At 47.7% G+C, this 18,304-nt stretch overlaps 2 protein-coding genes across 2 annotated transcripts; both read right to left on the bottom strand.

Moving 5' to 3' along the window:
• Positions 1 to 694: 694 nt before the first annotated feature.
• Positions 695 to 2,600, bottom strand: RPP21 (ribonuclease P subunit p21). The gene is made up of 5 exons (XM_081245970.1): positions 2,481 to 2,600; positions 2,304 to 2,404; positions 2,127 to 2,209; positions 987 to 1,112; positions 695 to 839 (listed from the first exon to the last, which is right to left on the bottom strand). The coding sequence occupies exons 1-5, from the start codon at positions 2,535 to 2,537 to the stop codon at positions 742 to 744; spliced, it is 465 nt and encodes a 154-aa protein (XP_081102096.1). The 5' UTR covers positions 2,538 to 2,600; the 3' UTR covers positions 695 to 741.
• A 1,219-nt stretch (positions 2,601 to 3,819) lies between these two features.
• LOC308623478 (E3 ubiquitin-protein ligase TRIM39) lies at positions 3,820 to 17,681 on the bottom strand. Its single transcript, XM_081245924.1, has 7 exons — positions 16,587 to 17,681; positions 14,110 to 14,569; positions 12,977 to 13,072; positions 8,492 to 8,722; positions 7,286 to 7,308; positions 6,596 to 6,711; positions 3,820 to 5,855 (listed from the first exon to the last, which is right to left on the bottom strand). The coding sequence occupies exons 2-7, from the start codon at positions 14,560 to 14,562 to the stop codon at positions 5,308 to 5,310; spliced, it is 1,467 nt and encodes a 488-aa protein (XP_081102050.1). The 5' UTR covers positions 14,563 to 14,569; positions 16,587 to 17,681; the 3' UTR covers positions 3,820 to 5,307.
• Between the last annotated feature and the right edge of the window lie 623 nt (positions 17,682 to 18,304).

Raw genomic sequence — 18,304 nt, forward strand, 5'->3', positions numbered from 1 at the left:
TTTTTTTTTGCGGTATGTGGGCCTCTCATTGTTGTGGCCTCTCCCGTTGCGAAGCACAGGCTCCGGACGCGCAGGCTCAGCAGCCATGGCTCACGGGCCCAGCCGCTCCGCGGCATGTGGGATCTTCCCAGACCGGGGCACGAACCCGTGTCCCCTGCATCGGCAGGCGGACTCTCAACCAATGCACCACCAGGGAAGCCCTGTACAACTTCTCTTATTAGAATTTTATAGAAGAAAACACAGAGATTGGGAAAAGACCCAAAAGGAAGTGGGCCTGGAGACTCTAAACCCTCCCTCCACCAACCCCACCGAAACCTTTTTTTCCCTTCTTTAAAAACAGCATCAGTGGCATCAGCAGTCTGTCTGTCCAGTCCTTTAGTCAACAGTCAGGGCTACCTAAAAATGGACTGCCTTAAGGAGGATCAGGGCCTCGCAGACAACCCCGGAGCCTGAGTTCCAATCGTGGCACTGCACTGAGGAAGCAGGGGTGGAGGGGCACTGGAGGCAGGGTCCTGGAAATGGGAGCTGCTTCATGGGGCCAAGTGGTAATTGGGATCTCCCTGAATGGTGGGAGTATGAGGATGATAAAGACAAAGGAATAAAAGGACAAAGAAGAGGTTAGCTGGTGACAGAGAAATACAGACAGAAACAGAGGAAAATGGAGTTAAGAGCTGAAATACAGAACAGAATCATGCAAAGTTAAAGAGAATTAAAATTTATTTGGAAGATGGGGTGAATCCATCACTGGCGATTGGAACTCTGAGGCTGCACTTTCTCCTCAGGAAGGTGGGCTGGAATGCGGTGGGCTGTTTTTGGCAGGGGTTGTGGTGGTTTGGGATCTGAGTAGATGAGCAGAATTAGTTTGTTTTAAAACTGTGGCACCTTTCACACCAACCCAGAACCCACCCATGTGTCCCCTGCAGCTCTATGTTACCCACTGTCCCTACCCCCCTGGGGTACACCCCATTTTCTCAACCACCACTCACCTGCCTGGCTCCCCAGCTGGGCCTCAGGCCGGTCTCCCCAGAGCAGATGCCTAGGATCGTTGAGGAACCGTTGGCTGCGCTGGCATGTCAGGCAGGTCTGTACAGTCCAGCGCTGAGCCTTGCAGCCTGGGGTGCATGTGGGGAAAAGAGAGTGCCCAGGTTTAGGAGAAGAAAAGGTCTCCTGCACCCAGTTTTGCCTCCACCGTTTTCCAGTAGGGATTCTACTCCCTCCCCACCTTGATTTGATGGTGTCAGGTCTCTGCATAAAGTCTGTCGTTTTCTTGGTACCCTTTATTTATTTATTTGGTTGTGCCGGGTCTTAGTGGCAGCACGTGAGATCTTTGTTGCCGCGTGCGGGTCATGCGGGTCATGCGGGATCTTCGTTGCTGCATGCGGGATCTAGCTCCCTGACTAGGGATTGAACCTGGGCTCCCTGAATTGGGAACGTGGAGTCTTAACCACTAGACCACCAGGGAAGTCCCTCTTGGTACCCTTTAAGATAAAGTCCAAACTCCTTAACAAGGCTCTTCAAGATCTGCCCTGTTTCCCTCTCCGGCCTCCTGTCTTGCCCTTGCCCACCTCAAAGCCAGCCTCCTGGGCTCTCAGTTCCTTGATAGCACCACAAGCTCTCTTGTCTGAGGCCTCACAAATGCCTAGGATTTCCATCTCCCACTCCCTTCCCTTATAATGAACCTCACCATCACTGGTTTAAGTAACTTAGTATTCTACTTCCCTAATTAAAGCATTTTTCTACGCTATTCTAATTGTTTCTGTCTCAGTCTGTCCCATTAGACTATAATTTCAATGAGAATAATGACTCTAGAGCAATACTTGACACATCTCAGAAAAATAATTGTTGAATGAATGAATGAATATGGGAATCATGTCCTCCATGATGTCGAATAACATCTATTATCATGCACGGGCGAGGTTGCTTCTCATGGCAACATCATTTCTCTACTGCCCAGACCTAGTTTGTCCAAGTGGAGTTAAGTTGTTAACTCAGAGTTGGAGAAAGCCGACGCCTCCATATCCCACACCTGGCACCCATCTACATCGAGGAAGGGATCATTGCCCGTGCCCTCCCCCAGCCCACAGGTGTTCCTCAAACATCCCACCTCGGCAGGAGGGAGCACTCACGTCTCTGGCGCTGGGTGCAGGTCAGGCCCGGGATGAGGAGGGAACAGCAGCCACGACAGAGGGTCCTCTTCACCGAAGGGTCCCTGGGGGCGGAGGTGGGTGGTGGTCTGGGCGCCCGCTCTCCCTCTCCCCTCCTTCCCCCGTCCAGCCCGCCGCCGGGCTCCGCACCCCTCTCACCGCCGCAATACGAGCCGCTTCGCTATGGTCCTCTCCGTGTGGCAGTAAAACCTCGCCAGTGCCTGGTTCTCGGGGTCCTGAGCGAGGACGCAGTGGGCAGCCTGAGGGAAGGAGCCGTCACTGGGGGCCCTCCGCACTGGGCCGCCTCCCTGTGCGTGCGCCGCACCGCGGACTCACCTGGTACAGGAAGCTGAGCCTCTGGAAGGCCTCGCGGTCCTTCACCTGCCCGGCCATCCGAGCCGCGCTGGCTCCCCACACGCCGCAGTCCACAGGCCCCACCCCGGGGTAGCCCCGCTTCCGGGCGTCCGCGCAAGGCCTCCTGGGAACTGTAGTTCCTGGGGCCGTGCGCGCTCCTGTGCCGTCCTTACTCTGGCGACACCCTGCGGCCTCACAGACCCATCTATTTGCAAACCCACACCATCCCCTGCAATCCAAGCCAGGGGTTCCTTTATGAGTTTTGGCTTCCTTTTAGTCTTCCTCAAGCCCATGATTATATTAGGTAGAGACTGGAGAGGTTAGTGGAGCAGGAGAGAATCTTAAACTGCTAAACATCTTCAGGACAGAAGACTGGTCTCTTTATGCAGATAGGTTGGGGAGATGGTTATGTGCAATATATACCCAGCTAGACCTCCTGCCCTATGCTCCTGAAGCCAAAGGCAGATGCCTGGAAGACCTACAGACTGAAGGAGCAGTTGATACATTCAAAAAAACCACTAGTGCCAGTGCCCGTGAAATTGGAAAGGATCTTGAGGGCAGTGGAGGGAGGGAAGAGGGCTCCTGGCCCTTAGAAAGCACAGCTTACTCCCAATCTTTTCCACTTACTAAAATGCAGTGCTGGACACACAGAAAGTAGGTGATCCTCACTAACTCCTGGTCTTAGGTACTGGAGGAAACCTGTCAACAGCATCCCCTGCTCCCGAAAAAATATCCCCTGTAGTGTTTCACACGCTTTCCTCACATCCCTCCCTTAGACCTCTGCCTCTCCTTTGCTCTGTTTGACATCCTGTGTTTACTTCTGCTTCACAGTTAATAACCACTCGTTCCTGAGGTTAAGTAGAGGGACAGAACATGAATAAATCCTGAGATGGGGAGAGGGCAGAATAAGTCAGGAGAGAATGAGGGTTCTCTCCTCTCTCAGACCCCCTCCTCCTCACCCCCGTCAGGCTGGACAGGGAACCAGGCCTCCAGTTTGAAGGAAATGGCTGAAATTTCCTCTCAGATTAGTTTCACAAGTGTCTCCAGGCTCAAATGAGGAGTGTTTAAAAGGTAGATGACCAGGCCCACTCCAGACCTCGATCAATCACTGAAGGTGAGCCCCAGGAACATAATTTTTTTTTTTTTTTGGCCACACCGTGCAGCTTGTGGGATGTTAGTTCCCCGACCAGGGATCAAACCTGGGCCCCTGACAGTGAGAGCGTGGAATCCTGCCCACTGGACCACCAGGGAATTCCAAGGAACATGCATTTTTAACATCCGTTTCTTACACATCAACAGAGAGTATCATCAAATTAACACAGGACACATAGATCACTTCAGTGGATCCTTTGTTCCATATTATGTTTTACCAACCAAAGCATCTTGCCGCAAAGAACCACAGTCAAGGCACAAAGGTAAGTGGAGAGTCTGGACAAAGTCCTGTTGAGGTGGTAGGAGGAGCTGAAATGCCCTCAATAAACTGCAGTTTCTTGTCCTAATCTTCTGTGAACCCCTGATTACCCAAGTAGCAGATAATCCAGTCATTTTAGTTTGGTTTGGCATGCATTGCTTTACCTTTTTTGACAACATATGTACCCTACAGGTTGTTTATTTTGGCCTAACATTAAAATGATTTACATTCTCTGATATGAGAAATGGCAAAAGGTGAAGGATGGCAACAAACAAAATCCGGCTCTTGTGAACACTAGTTCCAGGCCAGATGCACACAGGCCAAAGGAAGTTGCCTGTCTGGCCCTTCCCTATACATACCACCCTCTTCTACCCTGTCCCCAGGGTGAGGAAGACTCCGTTTTCTTTTTCCCTGTCTGGCTTGGACACCTTAGCCAGGTAACAAGGCTGACAACTTGGGAGTAGCTACTTCGTAGCATTCTTTAAGGCCAGGGCTTTGGATAGGAACACTTTTCTCTTTCCTCTAATACCTGACTCTCTCCTTTCCAAGTTCCCTTGGGAAAGCAGTGAAAGGGTAGATGTGTCTTGCAGGATCTCTTGCATCTTGCCTCTCCAGATGAGCAAGGTAACAGCTCTTGGAGATGAGCAACTACAAGGAGGTGGGCGATGAGCCATCTCTGCTGAAGGCTAAGGCAGGGACCTGGGTTCTCTTCCTCCCCACCTCCTCCCCACACTCCTACCCCCCTCCTCCCCACACTCCTACCTCTGGCCAATCCTACTCATAATGGCAACCAAAGAAACCCTTCTCCCCTTCATTGGTCTTTAGGAATCTGTTCATTTAGCCCCCTTTCCTGACCTTCTTTCTAACCTTCTTGATGCCCAATCTCTGCCCTGAAAATAACTCCTCAACTTCTACACCCACGAGAGCAACTGTCATTCATCTTTATTTCAATTTAGAGGTACAAAGACCCCTGTGATCTTCCTAAAAAAACAAGACTATTTTGGGTCAAAGAACCCCCTAAAAGGATGTACAGGGGTTTCTGTTTCCTCCTCTGGTTTGAGCAAGTCAGACCCTCCCACAGACTTGTTGTTTCTGGAAAAGCCTCTCCTTCCTTCCAACCCATCCTTGTGCGATAGAAAACCTGATGGACTTCAGAGGAGACTACCCTCTGGGAACCAGCTCTCCACCCTAACAGTGAGGAGGGAGACACTGCAGTGCTCTCGTCCCAGCCCAGTCCTAACTACTCCTCCCCATAAACCATTCTAGAAACCAAGGTGTTCTCCCAGATGGTTCAGGACTGGAACCAGGCAGACACGAAGACGTTCCAGCAGGTCACAGGAAGGAAGGCCCGTAGCTCTTGACCCTGCCTCACCCTGATTATTCCCATGTCCCCACCTGTCACTCCCAATCTGTTGGGGGCCTGATGGTAAGTGGTGCAGCATTCTTCCGACCAGCCCGGATGCCTGGGTAGAAGAGGGGCCAAAGTTTCTCAGTAAAAGTATCAGTGAAGGTGTAGATATGAGAGCGGTCTGTGACATTGTAAAAAGACAGTGTACCGGCCTCATAGTCTAGGAATATGCCTACCCGCTTGGGTTTCACCTTGATGTGCAAAGGGGTAAAAGGTGTGGTGGTGGCTGCATACTTGTCCCCGTTCCACAGCCGCACCCGCCAGTAGCCAGTCTCAGGCAGTGGGGTCAGTTCGCCCTTTCGGCTCACAGAGTCCCGGCACACACCCACTGCCCAGTGGGTCTTGTCACCCACCTCCACCTCCCAGTAGTGTCGACCTGAGGTGAAACCCTCAGTAGCCAGGACACAAGGGTAGAAGGTGAAACGCTGTGGTGTATCAGGGAGATCCCGGAGTCTTGTCTCCACGAACTTGACGCTCTTACGATCTTCCGACAGGACTAGGTTAGGATGAGCAGTCTCAGGGTCCAGGGTCACATCCGCTGGCGGGAGAAGCCAGAGTGGGGAGCTAGATGAGGACGGGAATAGCTAAACGCCCCTGCCTCACTCTTCCAGCCTGCCTTTGCAGAGCCTGCTCCCTGAAAGCCCCCAGAACCCCGTGGTTTGCTTAACTTTCTCAATCCTTGGTGTCACCTAAGGGAGGGGAGGGGAGGGAACAATGGCTTCGCTTCTCATCCTGGCCCTAAAATAAACAGGTAATGATCTCTTGACTCTGCAAGGGCTGGTGGTTTAGGCTCCTGCCTGGTCCTCCCTCCATCCCCCCTGACATCAACATCCATCTCACTGTGTGGAGAAGCACAAGGCACAGTCCAGTGGTCAGAAAAAATAAAAATGTTAAGAAGGGTACAGAGCCAGATAGCATTATAGTCTAGTGATACAGTGACCATGTGTCTGTTTTCCTGGAACGGTCTGGCTTATGACTATTTTCCAAGTAAGTATTAATAAGACTCCCTTTCACTCTCGAGGGGACCAGTTTCAGCAAATTATTTAACCTCTCTGGGTCCCTATTTAGAAAAGTATGGGACTAAGAGTAGATGACACCTGAGGCTTCTCACTTTGAGCTGTGACTCAGAGTGAGATTGAAAACCAGGTAAAGGAGCGGGTGTGGATATGGACATGAAAAGTGACAGAAGGGATAACTGAAGTCCAGATAAAGTAGGACCTAAAGACTTTCTTCTCTCTGTCGATTCCCTCTGCTAGTTTCCTTTTGGGAACAACTCACCAATTAGCTGTTTAAGGATTTTCCTTAGTGCAAAGTACTGTCGGGGGAAATTGCTGAAGTTCTTTTCCAGCTCTATGGATACTGAAGTCACCTCCATGGTCTTCACCTTCTCACATCTAGGAGGGATGGGAAGATAGGGGAAGAAAGGGCAGGGTCAGGGGAAGCTCCAGCTTAGTGAGTATTCAGAGGTTGTCATCTCTAGGGAGAAACTAAAATTCTCCATCCTCACACTTTCTCCTCCCTCAAGACAAGTTCTTGCTTATTGCTTTCTTTTGCCTATCTATAGAAAGACATATGGTCCCCTAGACAAACCCTTATCTTAATAATCAGTCTTAGAACTTTCTGGAGGTACTGTTATATTTCATGCAAATAGATAACCACCTCCCCCCCGCCCCCAACCAGTTCCTCCTCCCATCTTGTTTGGACACAATTTCACCCATAGGCCCAGGTAGAATCTGGTTCTATTTCATTATCTTTGTATCTAGGAAATCCTGATGCTCAAAGGGGAAAAGGTAAGGGACTAGTACTCCCAGTGATTTGCTAACTGGCTTCATGGATGCAATAAACCTTCTCCCTTTTTCTACCCAGACACTGCATGACTTTCCCATCCTTATTCCCCCAACTCCTTATTGTAGCCCTACTCCTTAAGCCAAGACCTAACTCACTCAAAGAGATACAAGAATCACTTACTTTTCCAGGGTACTTTTGACATCCTAGAGGAAGGAGAAAAGAAAGCAATATTGGTCCTGGTAGTCAAGGGTCCTAAAGGCAAAAGGTTTCCCTCCTCCCAAAAGTTCTAGATCTATTAAATAGGCATAAGGCAAACTATGGGTCACAGTGCAAGGGGACGAGCTCCAGAGGGATCTGAGTACATCTCTCCCAACCTAACCCCCACTTTCAACTCTCAGTCATCATGAAGCTTGGTAACTGATATCACTTCCAAATAGTTTCTTGTGTGCTTGTCTTTGTTCCTCAAGAACACTGGGACTCAATGCCAGGGACAGGGATTGTGTCTGCTCTTTACTCTGTCCCCCAAGTACCAACCACACACCTGTCTCCTTGAGGATCAGTACAGATAGTTCCAGACTGCTGGCATAGGAACGAATCACACTCTCCCATTGTGGTTTGGTATCCCTTGTCTAGTATTGGTTAATAAATATTAGTAACTGTGTGCCAATCCTGATTTGTGAATACTTGGGGTCCAGAAGACAAAGAAGACAAATCTCTGCCCCCCAAGGATTTCCCAGTTTAATGTGGAAGGCAGAACACACATACATGAAAGGACACGAGAGTAAATACCAAGCAATATATAACATGCAGATAAATGTACAACGAAGCCTCACTGATTCAAATGCTGGTAATGTGATCTCTAAGATAAGAAATATGTTTCCTACAGCCTTGCTAACACCATTCATTTGCTTAAGAAAACAGATTATTTCAAACATTTTAGAGGCACCATTTACATATCAAAAGCAGTATATTACTTATACATTATTTCAAGTGTCCTTCAAACTATGCTTCTATTCTTTCTGTGCACTAGGTAAATCAAGTTCCAGGACTTAAAAGTAGCGGTTACTGCATTTACACAATTTTTAATGCATAGTTTTTTCACTAATTCAGACTAGACTGCCCTCCTCTCAAAAGAGTGAATTTTTTCTTTGGTACAAGTTAAGCACATAATTGTTGACAAGACATAAGAACACAGAAATGATCAGAAGGGGATGGGAGAAATCAGAGAAGGCTTTCTGTAGAGAAAGATCCTTTGAGCATGTCTGGAAGAAAGAACTGGATTTAGAGAGGCAGGGCGGAGGAGTGAGCACTGCAGGCTGACAGAACGGCCTGTGCAAAGCTAGACTGCGCTTGGCCTGAGGGGCTATGCAGGGGCAAAGGTCGAACCTTAAGCATCTCGAAGCCCGACTGTAAGCACTTGCCCTCCACCTCAGCAGCCAAGTGGGCCAGGTCCCGGCGCTTGTCTCCAAGGTGAGCAGCATTTTCTCGGAGGCGCTGTAGAATGTCCTGCTCCTCCTCCTCCAGTCGTGAAAGTAACACCTGCTGCTCTTCATCCAGCCGCCGATGAAGCTCTTCAAATTCCTTTAGGATCTGCTGTCGACGACTCTCCACTAGTCTCTGAGAACAGAGGGTGGGTATTATGTTTAACAGGGCCAGTGGGGCATAAAGTGCCTTTCCCCACCCACCATGTGTATGAATTCACACAGACTTCCAGTGTCATTGGAAAGAGCTTAACAGGACACTCATGTTTCTCTCCACTGGAATTTCCTTTTGTAAAGAATGGCTCCATCCCTAACTAATAAGAACCTACTGTAGAGCACAGGGAATTCTACTCAGTGCTCTGTAGTGACCTAAATGGGAAGGAAATCCAAAAAAGAGGGGATATATATATACGTATAGCTGATTCACTTTGCTGTACAGTAGAAATGAACAAAATATTCTACACTATACTCCAATAAAAATTTAAAAAAAAAAAGAAAAGAAAAGAATGGCTCCATCCTCATTGTGACCCCTACTGATGATGGGATGAAGACCACTGGGGAGATAAAAAAATAAACCAACGTTAAAAAATTTATCTTCTTTATTAAATTAGCTTCTAAAAAAGCTACACTTCTATGTTTTAGTAAAAATATTCAAGACATAAGAACCCAATAATATGACAGGTACTATTACAGATATCAGAGATACCTCTGCTATCGCCTACTCTAAAGTTCTAGTTAATGCAATCTGTTAAGAAAAGGAAAGTACAAACACTGGCAAGTCAGAGATTGTTATCATTTGTACATTGCAAGACATTTACTTGATAAAACCCAGAGAAGCAACTGGAAAAATATCAGAATCAACAAGATTTTAGTAACGGGTTGTTACAAAATATAAATGTAGATTTCAAGGCTGAACCTGTTCAACAGTTTCAAGTCACTTCAGAGACTGACAGTTTACACCCCAGGAACAGGTTATAGAAGTTTGTGAGTAAATTATTTGCTTGAAATTTGAAACATGCTTTCTTTCAGTTAAACCTCTAACATTTCTGAAATTGGATAATATATGACTCAAACTCCAGCCATAACCCATTCTGAGAGTTATCAGCAGGCATATCCTCCCTTTTGCACCTCAACTGCAACAAGAAGTGATCTCCCTAAAGGATTCCCTAAGCATCACGTGTCTGATGGGTAGGAATCAGCCAAGAGGAAGGCAAAGTTAGAAGCAGAGACTGGGACTCTGGAAGGAGGAAGTGGATAGGGCCTGGAAGGCAGGGTTGAGGGTGAATAGAGAGTGGGGCTGCAAAGCCAGGTGGGCCTTACAAGCCTTGTGTTTCTGGATTTCAAGCTAGTTCCCAGCAGAGGCTGACTAGCTCCAGTTCTAGAGCTGCTTGCTGCTTCCCATTCCACTGCTGCCTCCTCAGGAGCATATTGGAACAAAATCTATTCTCATAACATTTACCACTAAGTAAAACACAGCCTTTTTTCCTGTGTGTCTGTGTGTTTAGGGGTGATGTATGGGTAGAATTTAGGTTCGTAACTGTGGTAAAAAGAAAGCAAAAGGCTCTTGTATAATCTCATAATCCCTTCTCTTTTTTTCCCTCTATTTTGTAGGGCAGTGGTTCTTAATCAGGGTGTTACCTCCCCTCTAGGGATGTTTTGGAAACGGGGTTGTTTTTTTTTTTTCGGTATGCAGGCCTCTCACTGTTGTGGCCTCTCCCATTGCAGAGCACAGGCTCCGGATGCGCAGGCTCAGCGGCCATGGCTCACGGGCCCAGCCGCTCCGCGGCATATGGGATCCTCCCGGACCGGGGCACGAACCCGTATCCCCTGCATCGGCAGGCGGACTCTCAACCACTGCGCCACCAGGGAGGCCCCAGGGGGTATTTTTGTTTGCATGATTGGGGGAGCTCCTGGGAAGGATGCTAACACTCCTCCAATGTGTGAAGACAACCCAGTAAGATGAACTGCCCCATTTTCTAATGTTCTGCTGGATATTAAAAAAATGGAGTCCTGGACTTGAATGCCACATTATATACAAACACAGAGTAATTCTTATATGGTTTTAATATACCTTTATTTTTCAGGAATGGCTGAAAACTCATTAAGACTGTATTTTGTTTTTCTTAGAACTTTACTCTAAGTTATTTATCATTTTGAAAAATTATGGCACCAACAGCTAAACTGCTAGTGGCATTTGAGTCAACATTACTACACAATTCCGTCAGTCTGAATTTGTATTTGTTGCATTGTTGATACAGGTGCAAGGATAAAACTACACTCTAGTGTCTTTCAGGGTAGTTATATCTAAATGTTTACATACCACATTTTATTATAAATTACTTTTATGTTGTATTATATTATACTATATTTGGGCATGATAGTCTCTTAAAAATTATGTGGATAGATCATTTTATCCATAATTTTCATTTCAGCATGATTAATTACAAAGTATTTATTTCTAAAAGGGGCATTGGGTCTGGAGGTGGGGATGAGGGAGAGAATTCAAAAGGTCACTGAAGGGCTTCCCTGGTGGTGCAGTGGTTGAGAGTCCGCCTGCCGATGCAGGGGACACGGGTTCATGCCCCGGTCCGGGAGGATCCCACATGCCATGGAGCGGCTGGGCCCGTGAACCATGGCCGCTGAGCCTGCACGTCTGGAGCCTGTGCTCCGCAATGGGAGAGGCCACAACAGTGAGAGGCCCGCGTACCGAAAAAAAAAAAGGTCACTGAAGGAATGCTGGTGGTTGGTGACAGTTTCCGAGACCATTAAAATGATAATATACATTAAAAAAAAAACCACCACAGTTCTGTTCAAGCATTTAGCAGGTTTTAAAAATTTCTATTCCCCTCTCCATCCTTTACCTTTAAGAAGGTGATCAACAGGAAGAGGAAAGCTAATGACTGGGAATAAGATTCATCTTCACATATTTTAAGTTCTTCAGGAGCCCTCCAAAAGGACAAATAACTTTTTTTTAACGTTCACCTTTGCAATCAAAATTAGTTCAAATTAAAAAAAATTCAAATGTTTGTTTGTTAAAATGTATAAAGGACTAAGGTAATAATACTTGCTTCCTGTTGAAATGTCATTGTTAAAAAAAAATTAGTGTTTCTACTGATTTCAAACCTGTGTTTAATTTCTGGTGATCCCTAAATCTCAACTCCAAAAACTCATTATTTCTTCTGGAAGCCTTTAATGACATCAAGTTTCTCTGCTGTCTTCTTAGGAATATGCAACTGTGCTTTTTGTGCCACGTCATTTATATTTTCTCTACTTGACTGTAAGCTCAAGGAGGGCAGGGACTGTGCTTTTGCTCATCATTGTTCCCCAGTGTCAAAAACAGGGTTTGGCATATACTGGAAGCTTAGTAAATATTTACTGATTTCTGCAGAATTAGTATCTCTGATTTTGCACATACTGGCTATATGATCTTGGACTAGACACTTATCCAAGTTCTGTTTCCTACTGTGTAAACTGGGGATAACAATACTTACCTTACAGGGTATCTAAGTTCACTCTTGTCAAATATGACTTCCTGGACTCCCTTCTCCTTGTCTTGTACCTCCTATATGTCCCACTTGGGCCAAGTATAGCCTGTACTCTTAGAACTTAAAACTGGGCAGAACCCTAAGACCTAATACAATCTTCTAAGTTTGGAATGTCATGGACACCTAAGGAATTAATGCACAGGATTCAATAAATACTAGGTATTATTACCACTATAATTAATACATGTTTCACTGTCCAACAGAAGAAATAAGGCAGATACCAAACTACCATGCTACAAATATGGTAATGCTATGGAAGAGATGCGAAACTGTATGAAAATTAAGAAAGCTAATTTCTAAAGGGTCAGGAAAGGCTACATAGGAAGTGGTTTTCATCTTAGGATGGACAGGATCCTATAGGTAGAGGATGAGGAGGGTAAGAACATTCTTGGAACCATTATCATCCAGCATACCTGAGCTTACTTGAATTAAGAGAATGTGGTCCTAATGTCGCTGGGAGGTTCTTCTGGGCACTGTTGGGCAGCTCCTTCATCCTTCCTCCCCAGTGCACCTTCCACATTCTCCTTTCCTCAATCCCTCTAAGGATCTCTCAGCAGAGAGCCTCCTTCCCTGCTTTACAAAGAAAAGGAGGCCAAGGGGCATGAACTCCCTCAACTCGCCAGATATAAGATGTTCTGTCCTTCACCTCTTACATCCTTCTCCACAATTCTTAATCCATGACAATTTAAGTACAATGTTTAATCACAGTCAAGCTTAATAAAATATCATTGTTTTTGAGAGAACAGCATTTTTTTAATAAACCAGAACTGGTGGATTAAATAATGTGTGGTTAATGTTCAGTTAATTGCCTGCAGAGCAGCCCAAATGGGATTGCCTGCCTTTACCTTGAGTTCCCCAGGCTTCTTCTCCTCAGAGGACTTGCAGCGGGTGATCTCCTGCAGCTTCCGCTCCAGGGGCTCCAGGCACTTCTGCAGTTTTTCCTGAGGGGTGAGAAGTGGGAGAATGGCATTTGGGGTTGGCTAGTACATCCTACGTTCAGAGACTAACCCATTTGTTTTAAACCATTTGTTTGCTTCCTATCCATCTGTCTCTTGATCCAGCTCCCTTCCTGGCCTGTCATTTGAGGTGTCAGCTTCCTACAGGTCCCTCCTCCTGCCACCAGCCTGCCTCCATCACCTTCCTTGCTCACCAAATCTTCCTTTCACTGAATCTCACTGTTCCACTGTCACCAACTCTCAGTCCTTCCCCAGCCCTATTAATTTTCTAACTCAAGGAACTGCTTGTTACTGTCAAAGTGACCTCCTGTACCCTGATATCCTTCTTTAAACTTGTTTTCCTATCCAATTCTAACCACTTGCAAATATAATAAAATCTTGATTACTTATTCCGCAAACTACCATAAAGTCTTATTTCCAAGATTTTATTAACATTATTAACATTTATTAATTAAGCAAAGTACTTGATAAAGTGCTAAGACATTAAAATCTCTAGTTCCTATTACTCAAACATTTACCCTGTGTCCCAGCAGTAAGTTAAACCAGATGCCATATTATCCTTTATTGGGGGAAGATGCAAACAGACTGGTTCAGCTTAGCCTGGTGGGGATCATTCTAAAGTGATGTTACCTGTTCCCAATACCAGTGGGTAAACAAGGGGTGTGCTGAGCAGGGGGACAGAGTGAAGAAACCAGACCATTTTTCAGTTCTTAAGTTTGATCTTCTCCACGTGGTTTCATTCATTTATGAAAAATATGATACATTCCAAGACCACACATACTCAAATGTGTCAAAAGTCAGGCAGAAATTTTGGGGGTACTCCTTACTGCTCTTCTTCATGCCTGAGGATAACTGATCAAACATACTGCATGGCCCCGTGTATGTAGCTCTGAGGGGACTATAGAGTGAGGATCAGATAACGTCTTGCCCTCAGGAACTTACAGTCCTCTACCCAGGGAGTCTCCCATCCTCTGTGCTCCTCGCTCTTGCCCTGCACTGGCATCATGTGTCTGGTTCCCTACCTTGTACTCCTGTGTGGCATCGTCCAGTGGCACGACGGTGTGGGCCCGGTGGGTGTGGGAAATTGCACATATCAAACACACAGCCTCCTGGTCCTCATAGCAGAAGAGGCTGAGGGCTTCATGGTGCTGGGGGCAGAGGCTCTCATCTCGGATCTTCCGCTTGACGGCCTGGAGCTGCTTGGCAATTTCCACCATGCTGCCCAGCTGTCGATTAGGTCGGAGACTGCGGTAGCGGGACGTCTTTCGACATACAGGACAAGGGAAGTCCCTCTCTAGGTCCTCCCACCAGCGAGTGATGCAAGCTTTGCAGAAGTTGTGCCCACACTCAATAATGACAGGCTCCTTCAGATACTCCAGGCACACAGAGCAACTTGCCTCCACCTGTAAGTTCTCCAGAGCTGCAGCTGTGGAGGCTGCAGAGGCCCCGGCCTCTAACAGGCTTGTCTCTGCCATTATTTAACTTGAGGTTAGGATGGGAGAAGAGAAAAAAAAAAAGTTAGTTGGAGGTTTAGTTTTTTTTGCATCCCTGGCCTGAAAGTTACCCCCATGTTAAATCCTAACTCCAGATTTAGCCCCATCATAGTATTATACATCTTCTCTTCCACTACATCAACCTCTTTTGTTTCTCCATTTCCAAAACTTGTGACTCCCAGCCATCAATTTTTTTTCTCTTCAGCAAAATGACACACAACACTCAATCTCTTATCTTTTACCACTGTTTTCTCTTGCTAGAAAGAGGCTTCCTTCAACTCTAGCTGAGTACTTCTCCTGATCCAGGTTCATTCCACTTGTATCTTAGAACCAACAGTTTCAAACCAATGTATTCCTAGTGTGACATCTTCTTCTAATAGATGAGAAAAGAGTATGGGAAAGCGAAGAGTGCCAAAGCATTAATTAAGATTTCTTAAATTAAGTATATTTTAAAGTTTAATATTACAGAAGAGTTTTACTACAATAGCCCATTGGAGCCTAAGCTTGATTCTCTGTCACTGTTCTCTCAGTCTTTCAAAGGGTAATAAATAGAATGAGTTAGGCAAGGGTGACAACCTCTTCTTTTCAGAAAGTTTCAAATTATTCTTCCTTTTATCAGGCTAGCCTAGAGGAAGTGTGCCCTTTTCTTGGAATGAAATGATTCATACAACAACTCATTTCTATTTGTGTGCATTTGGACACCTGGAACTGCTGAAAAGTGATAAATTCATGGCAACTAAAGAGTCTTATTACTGAGCCCAGGGCAATAATCTTTTGAAGAGAGAGCTGACAAGTCTATTTTAAGTATTCAGCAGTGACTGGAGTCTTTTGAAATAGTTATCGATAACTAATTTCTTGGATGTACTGTACCTCCAACTAATAGGTTCTGGAGTGGCTGGGAATTAAGAGAGAGAAAAGTATAGAGGCAATCAAAAACTTCTAATGAAGCCTCAAAAGAATTGGAAATGCATCTAAGAGATTTATAAAGCAGAAGGCTGGTCCTCTATTCCATCCTTAAAACATCACCACTTTTATCCATGAAGGAAATTTAGTAAGTCTATGTGTTGAGAGAGAAGTGGCCATGTAATGAGTTGGGTTAACAATGATTATTCCTGTATATGTTGATGGCACATGTGAAAAGTGTTTAATTTGGAGTAGGAACTGATAACTTATTTGGACCTGAATTTCCTCCCTCAACCAGGAGAGAAGTTCAGTCAGGTGATTTTTCTCTACCTACGGGAATCCAACTTTGACGAGTAACCCTTCCCTTTCCCTAATCTTCTAGAAATTAGGTGGTCTCTTCACCTGGGGTGAGTTGGACTGTATGCAGAGTTAGGGAGCAGAATGGATCTAGACTAGCAAAGTAGTGTGGAAGAGAGTTGGGGAAAGGTTAGGGAGGTATGGGGAGACGACTTGGAGCTACAGCACTAGTGAAGACTTCGGTGTCTCTGGATTGGTCATTTTTTCCCCTCTATTCCTCATGTCTCAGTAGAAGGGCAAACTTCAAAGCCGTCCTCATTTTGTTTCTACCACTGTCGGGGGTCCCACCTTGCGACCCTTTCCTGAGCGTGGTCCACAACTCGGTCCCACCCCCGTCTCCATCTTCTCCCGCCAGATCTGGCGCAGGGGGACTGGAGTGGGGGGAGAGGAAACGTCGTTGTTGGCAGGGAGGGAGGGATGCGTGTCCAGGTGAGGAGGAGATGTGACGTGAAGGTGGGATGCCCGCCGCTATGACGCAGCCGAGAGCCGCGGTGACGGCGTAAGAGTTTCACCCGGGGAGGCGAGCGGCAGCGGGACGGGGGAACGGCGGGGTAGCCAAGCAACGCCGGACGCGCTGACGTCGCCGGGGCGGCAAAACGTCCGCCCGGGCCCGAGGCGGGCGGAGGCAGCTGTGGTTACGTGCGGGGGGCCGGTGACGCAGTCGCAGGGCGCTAGGACGCGGCGTGCGGAGCCGGTCAGTGGGGGCAGGCCCCAAGGCCCCGGCGCGGCGGCGGGACAGCACCTACCTTCCCGGCTTCGGGTCCGGGAGTGCGGGGCGCAGGGCCGCCGGAGCGCTGCCTCCCTCCTTCCTCCTCCCCCCGCCCCCGCCCCACAGCGCGACACACAATACTCGCCGGAAGCGGAAGCCGCGCCGAGAGGCTCGTGTCAGTGGAAGCCCGGGTGTCGGCGGGCGACCGCGGGAGGGCCTAGCAGCGCCTGCGGAACAAGGAGAAGGCGGGGGGCCGGAGGGGAGAACCAGCAGGAGGAGTGAAGGGCGAGAAGAGACCCGGAGGGGCAGGTGGCTGAAATGCGGTCGTCCAGGTGACCCGAGGAAGCCTCTGGAGAAAGAGGGCCGCGCATGCGCCTGGCGAAGCGCTGAAGCCCATTGCCTACAGGGCGCCTACGGGCGCCGGGGCAGGCGGGACCGTCCCGCCCAAGGTGTGGGCCCGGGCTCTGACCCGGCTCGGGCTGGTCCCGGTTGGGGCTGGGAGCCGCCGGGGGCGGGGCAAGGGCGGGTTGCGGACATTGAGCTACACTGCTCCTCTCTCCAGGCCAGTCCCGGGAGAAGGTGGCTCGCCGAGTCGGCGGCCAATTACGTGGTGGACCTGCGGGTCTCAGCTAGCACGTCACTTCCGACAAGTTGAGTTTAGCCTTTTAACATTCAAGGATTAGCTCAGTCTTCCCTCCCGTGGGCTTCGGATGCTTGGTCACCTTGTCCTTGCTAGGCGAGCTTTACGGAAATGATCTACCTCCTCCGATGGAGTGGGAACCCCGAAAGAGCTGGTACTGTGACTCTGCTGCTCACCTTTGTGTCCTCAGCTCCTCGCTCGGTGCCCGACCGCAGCGAGCGCGCCGTGAGCACCCGTTCTGGGTGCGAGCCAATCCCGTCTTTTTCCAGTTTTGTGGCTTTGGCTTGAGTGTCTCCGCAAGAGCAGATGGTGGTTGTGCGGGGACTCCGGACTCCTGCGTTATAGCCTCCTTACTTTCCTGTTGCTGGAAGCTTCGCAGCCCTTTGACTTTGGAGGACGAGGGCGAGATGATGAGGCTGGGGAAGAGTCGGCGGACAGAGGTGTGATGAGACTGGGAGGAGGTGCTGAGTTGAGTTGATGGAGCTGGGGAGGAGTGGATGCTGGGTAAGGGGGTGATGGGACTGGGGAGAAGTTGGGGCTGGGGAAAGGTGTGCTGTGGCTGGGCAGGAGTTAGTGCTAAGAGTAGACACTGCTGGTAGAAAACGCAGCTCGCCCCGCCTTCCCTCTGCCAACACTTGGCATACAGAATGCTAACAGAAAGAAAGGAACAAATTTTTGGTGTACCCTTCGAGGTGAAATGGCCCAATGGCCCAACTTGTTCCTGTGTAAGTTGTGATGCTGTTTACAAACACTGTGCAGTATTTAACTTCTCATCCTGGGAGCCAGGAACTATTTATTTGCAGAAAATATCTCATGTGGGAGGTATAAAGTTTTAGGGTCAGGCATGCTAAATAAAGCTGGTCTGCTTTTTCTTCACTGTTCTTTGCTTTTTGTTCACTTTTTTTCAGTAACAGTGATTTGAAGAGTATTAAACTTGATAAAATTACGTTTATTAACTTTTTTTCCCTCATTGTTACTTGACCATTGGGAATTTTAGCAGCAGTACTCTTTCTAGTTCACGGACTGCCTCATTCTAAGGTAGGGTAGTTTGAAAGCCACAAACTGGGCGGTCAGCCTCTTTATCCTTACTTTATAGGGAACGTGGTGAGGTTTGG

The sequence above is a fragment of the Mesoplodon bidens genome, assembly GCF_964165515.1.
Source record: "Mesoplodon bidens genome assembly, chromosome: 10".
NCBI classification, from domain to species: domain Eukaryota; kingdom Metazoa; phylum Chordata; class Mammalia; order Artiodactyla; family Ziphiidae; genus Mesoplodon; species Mesoplodon bidens.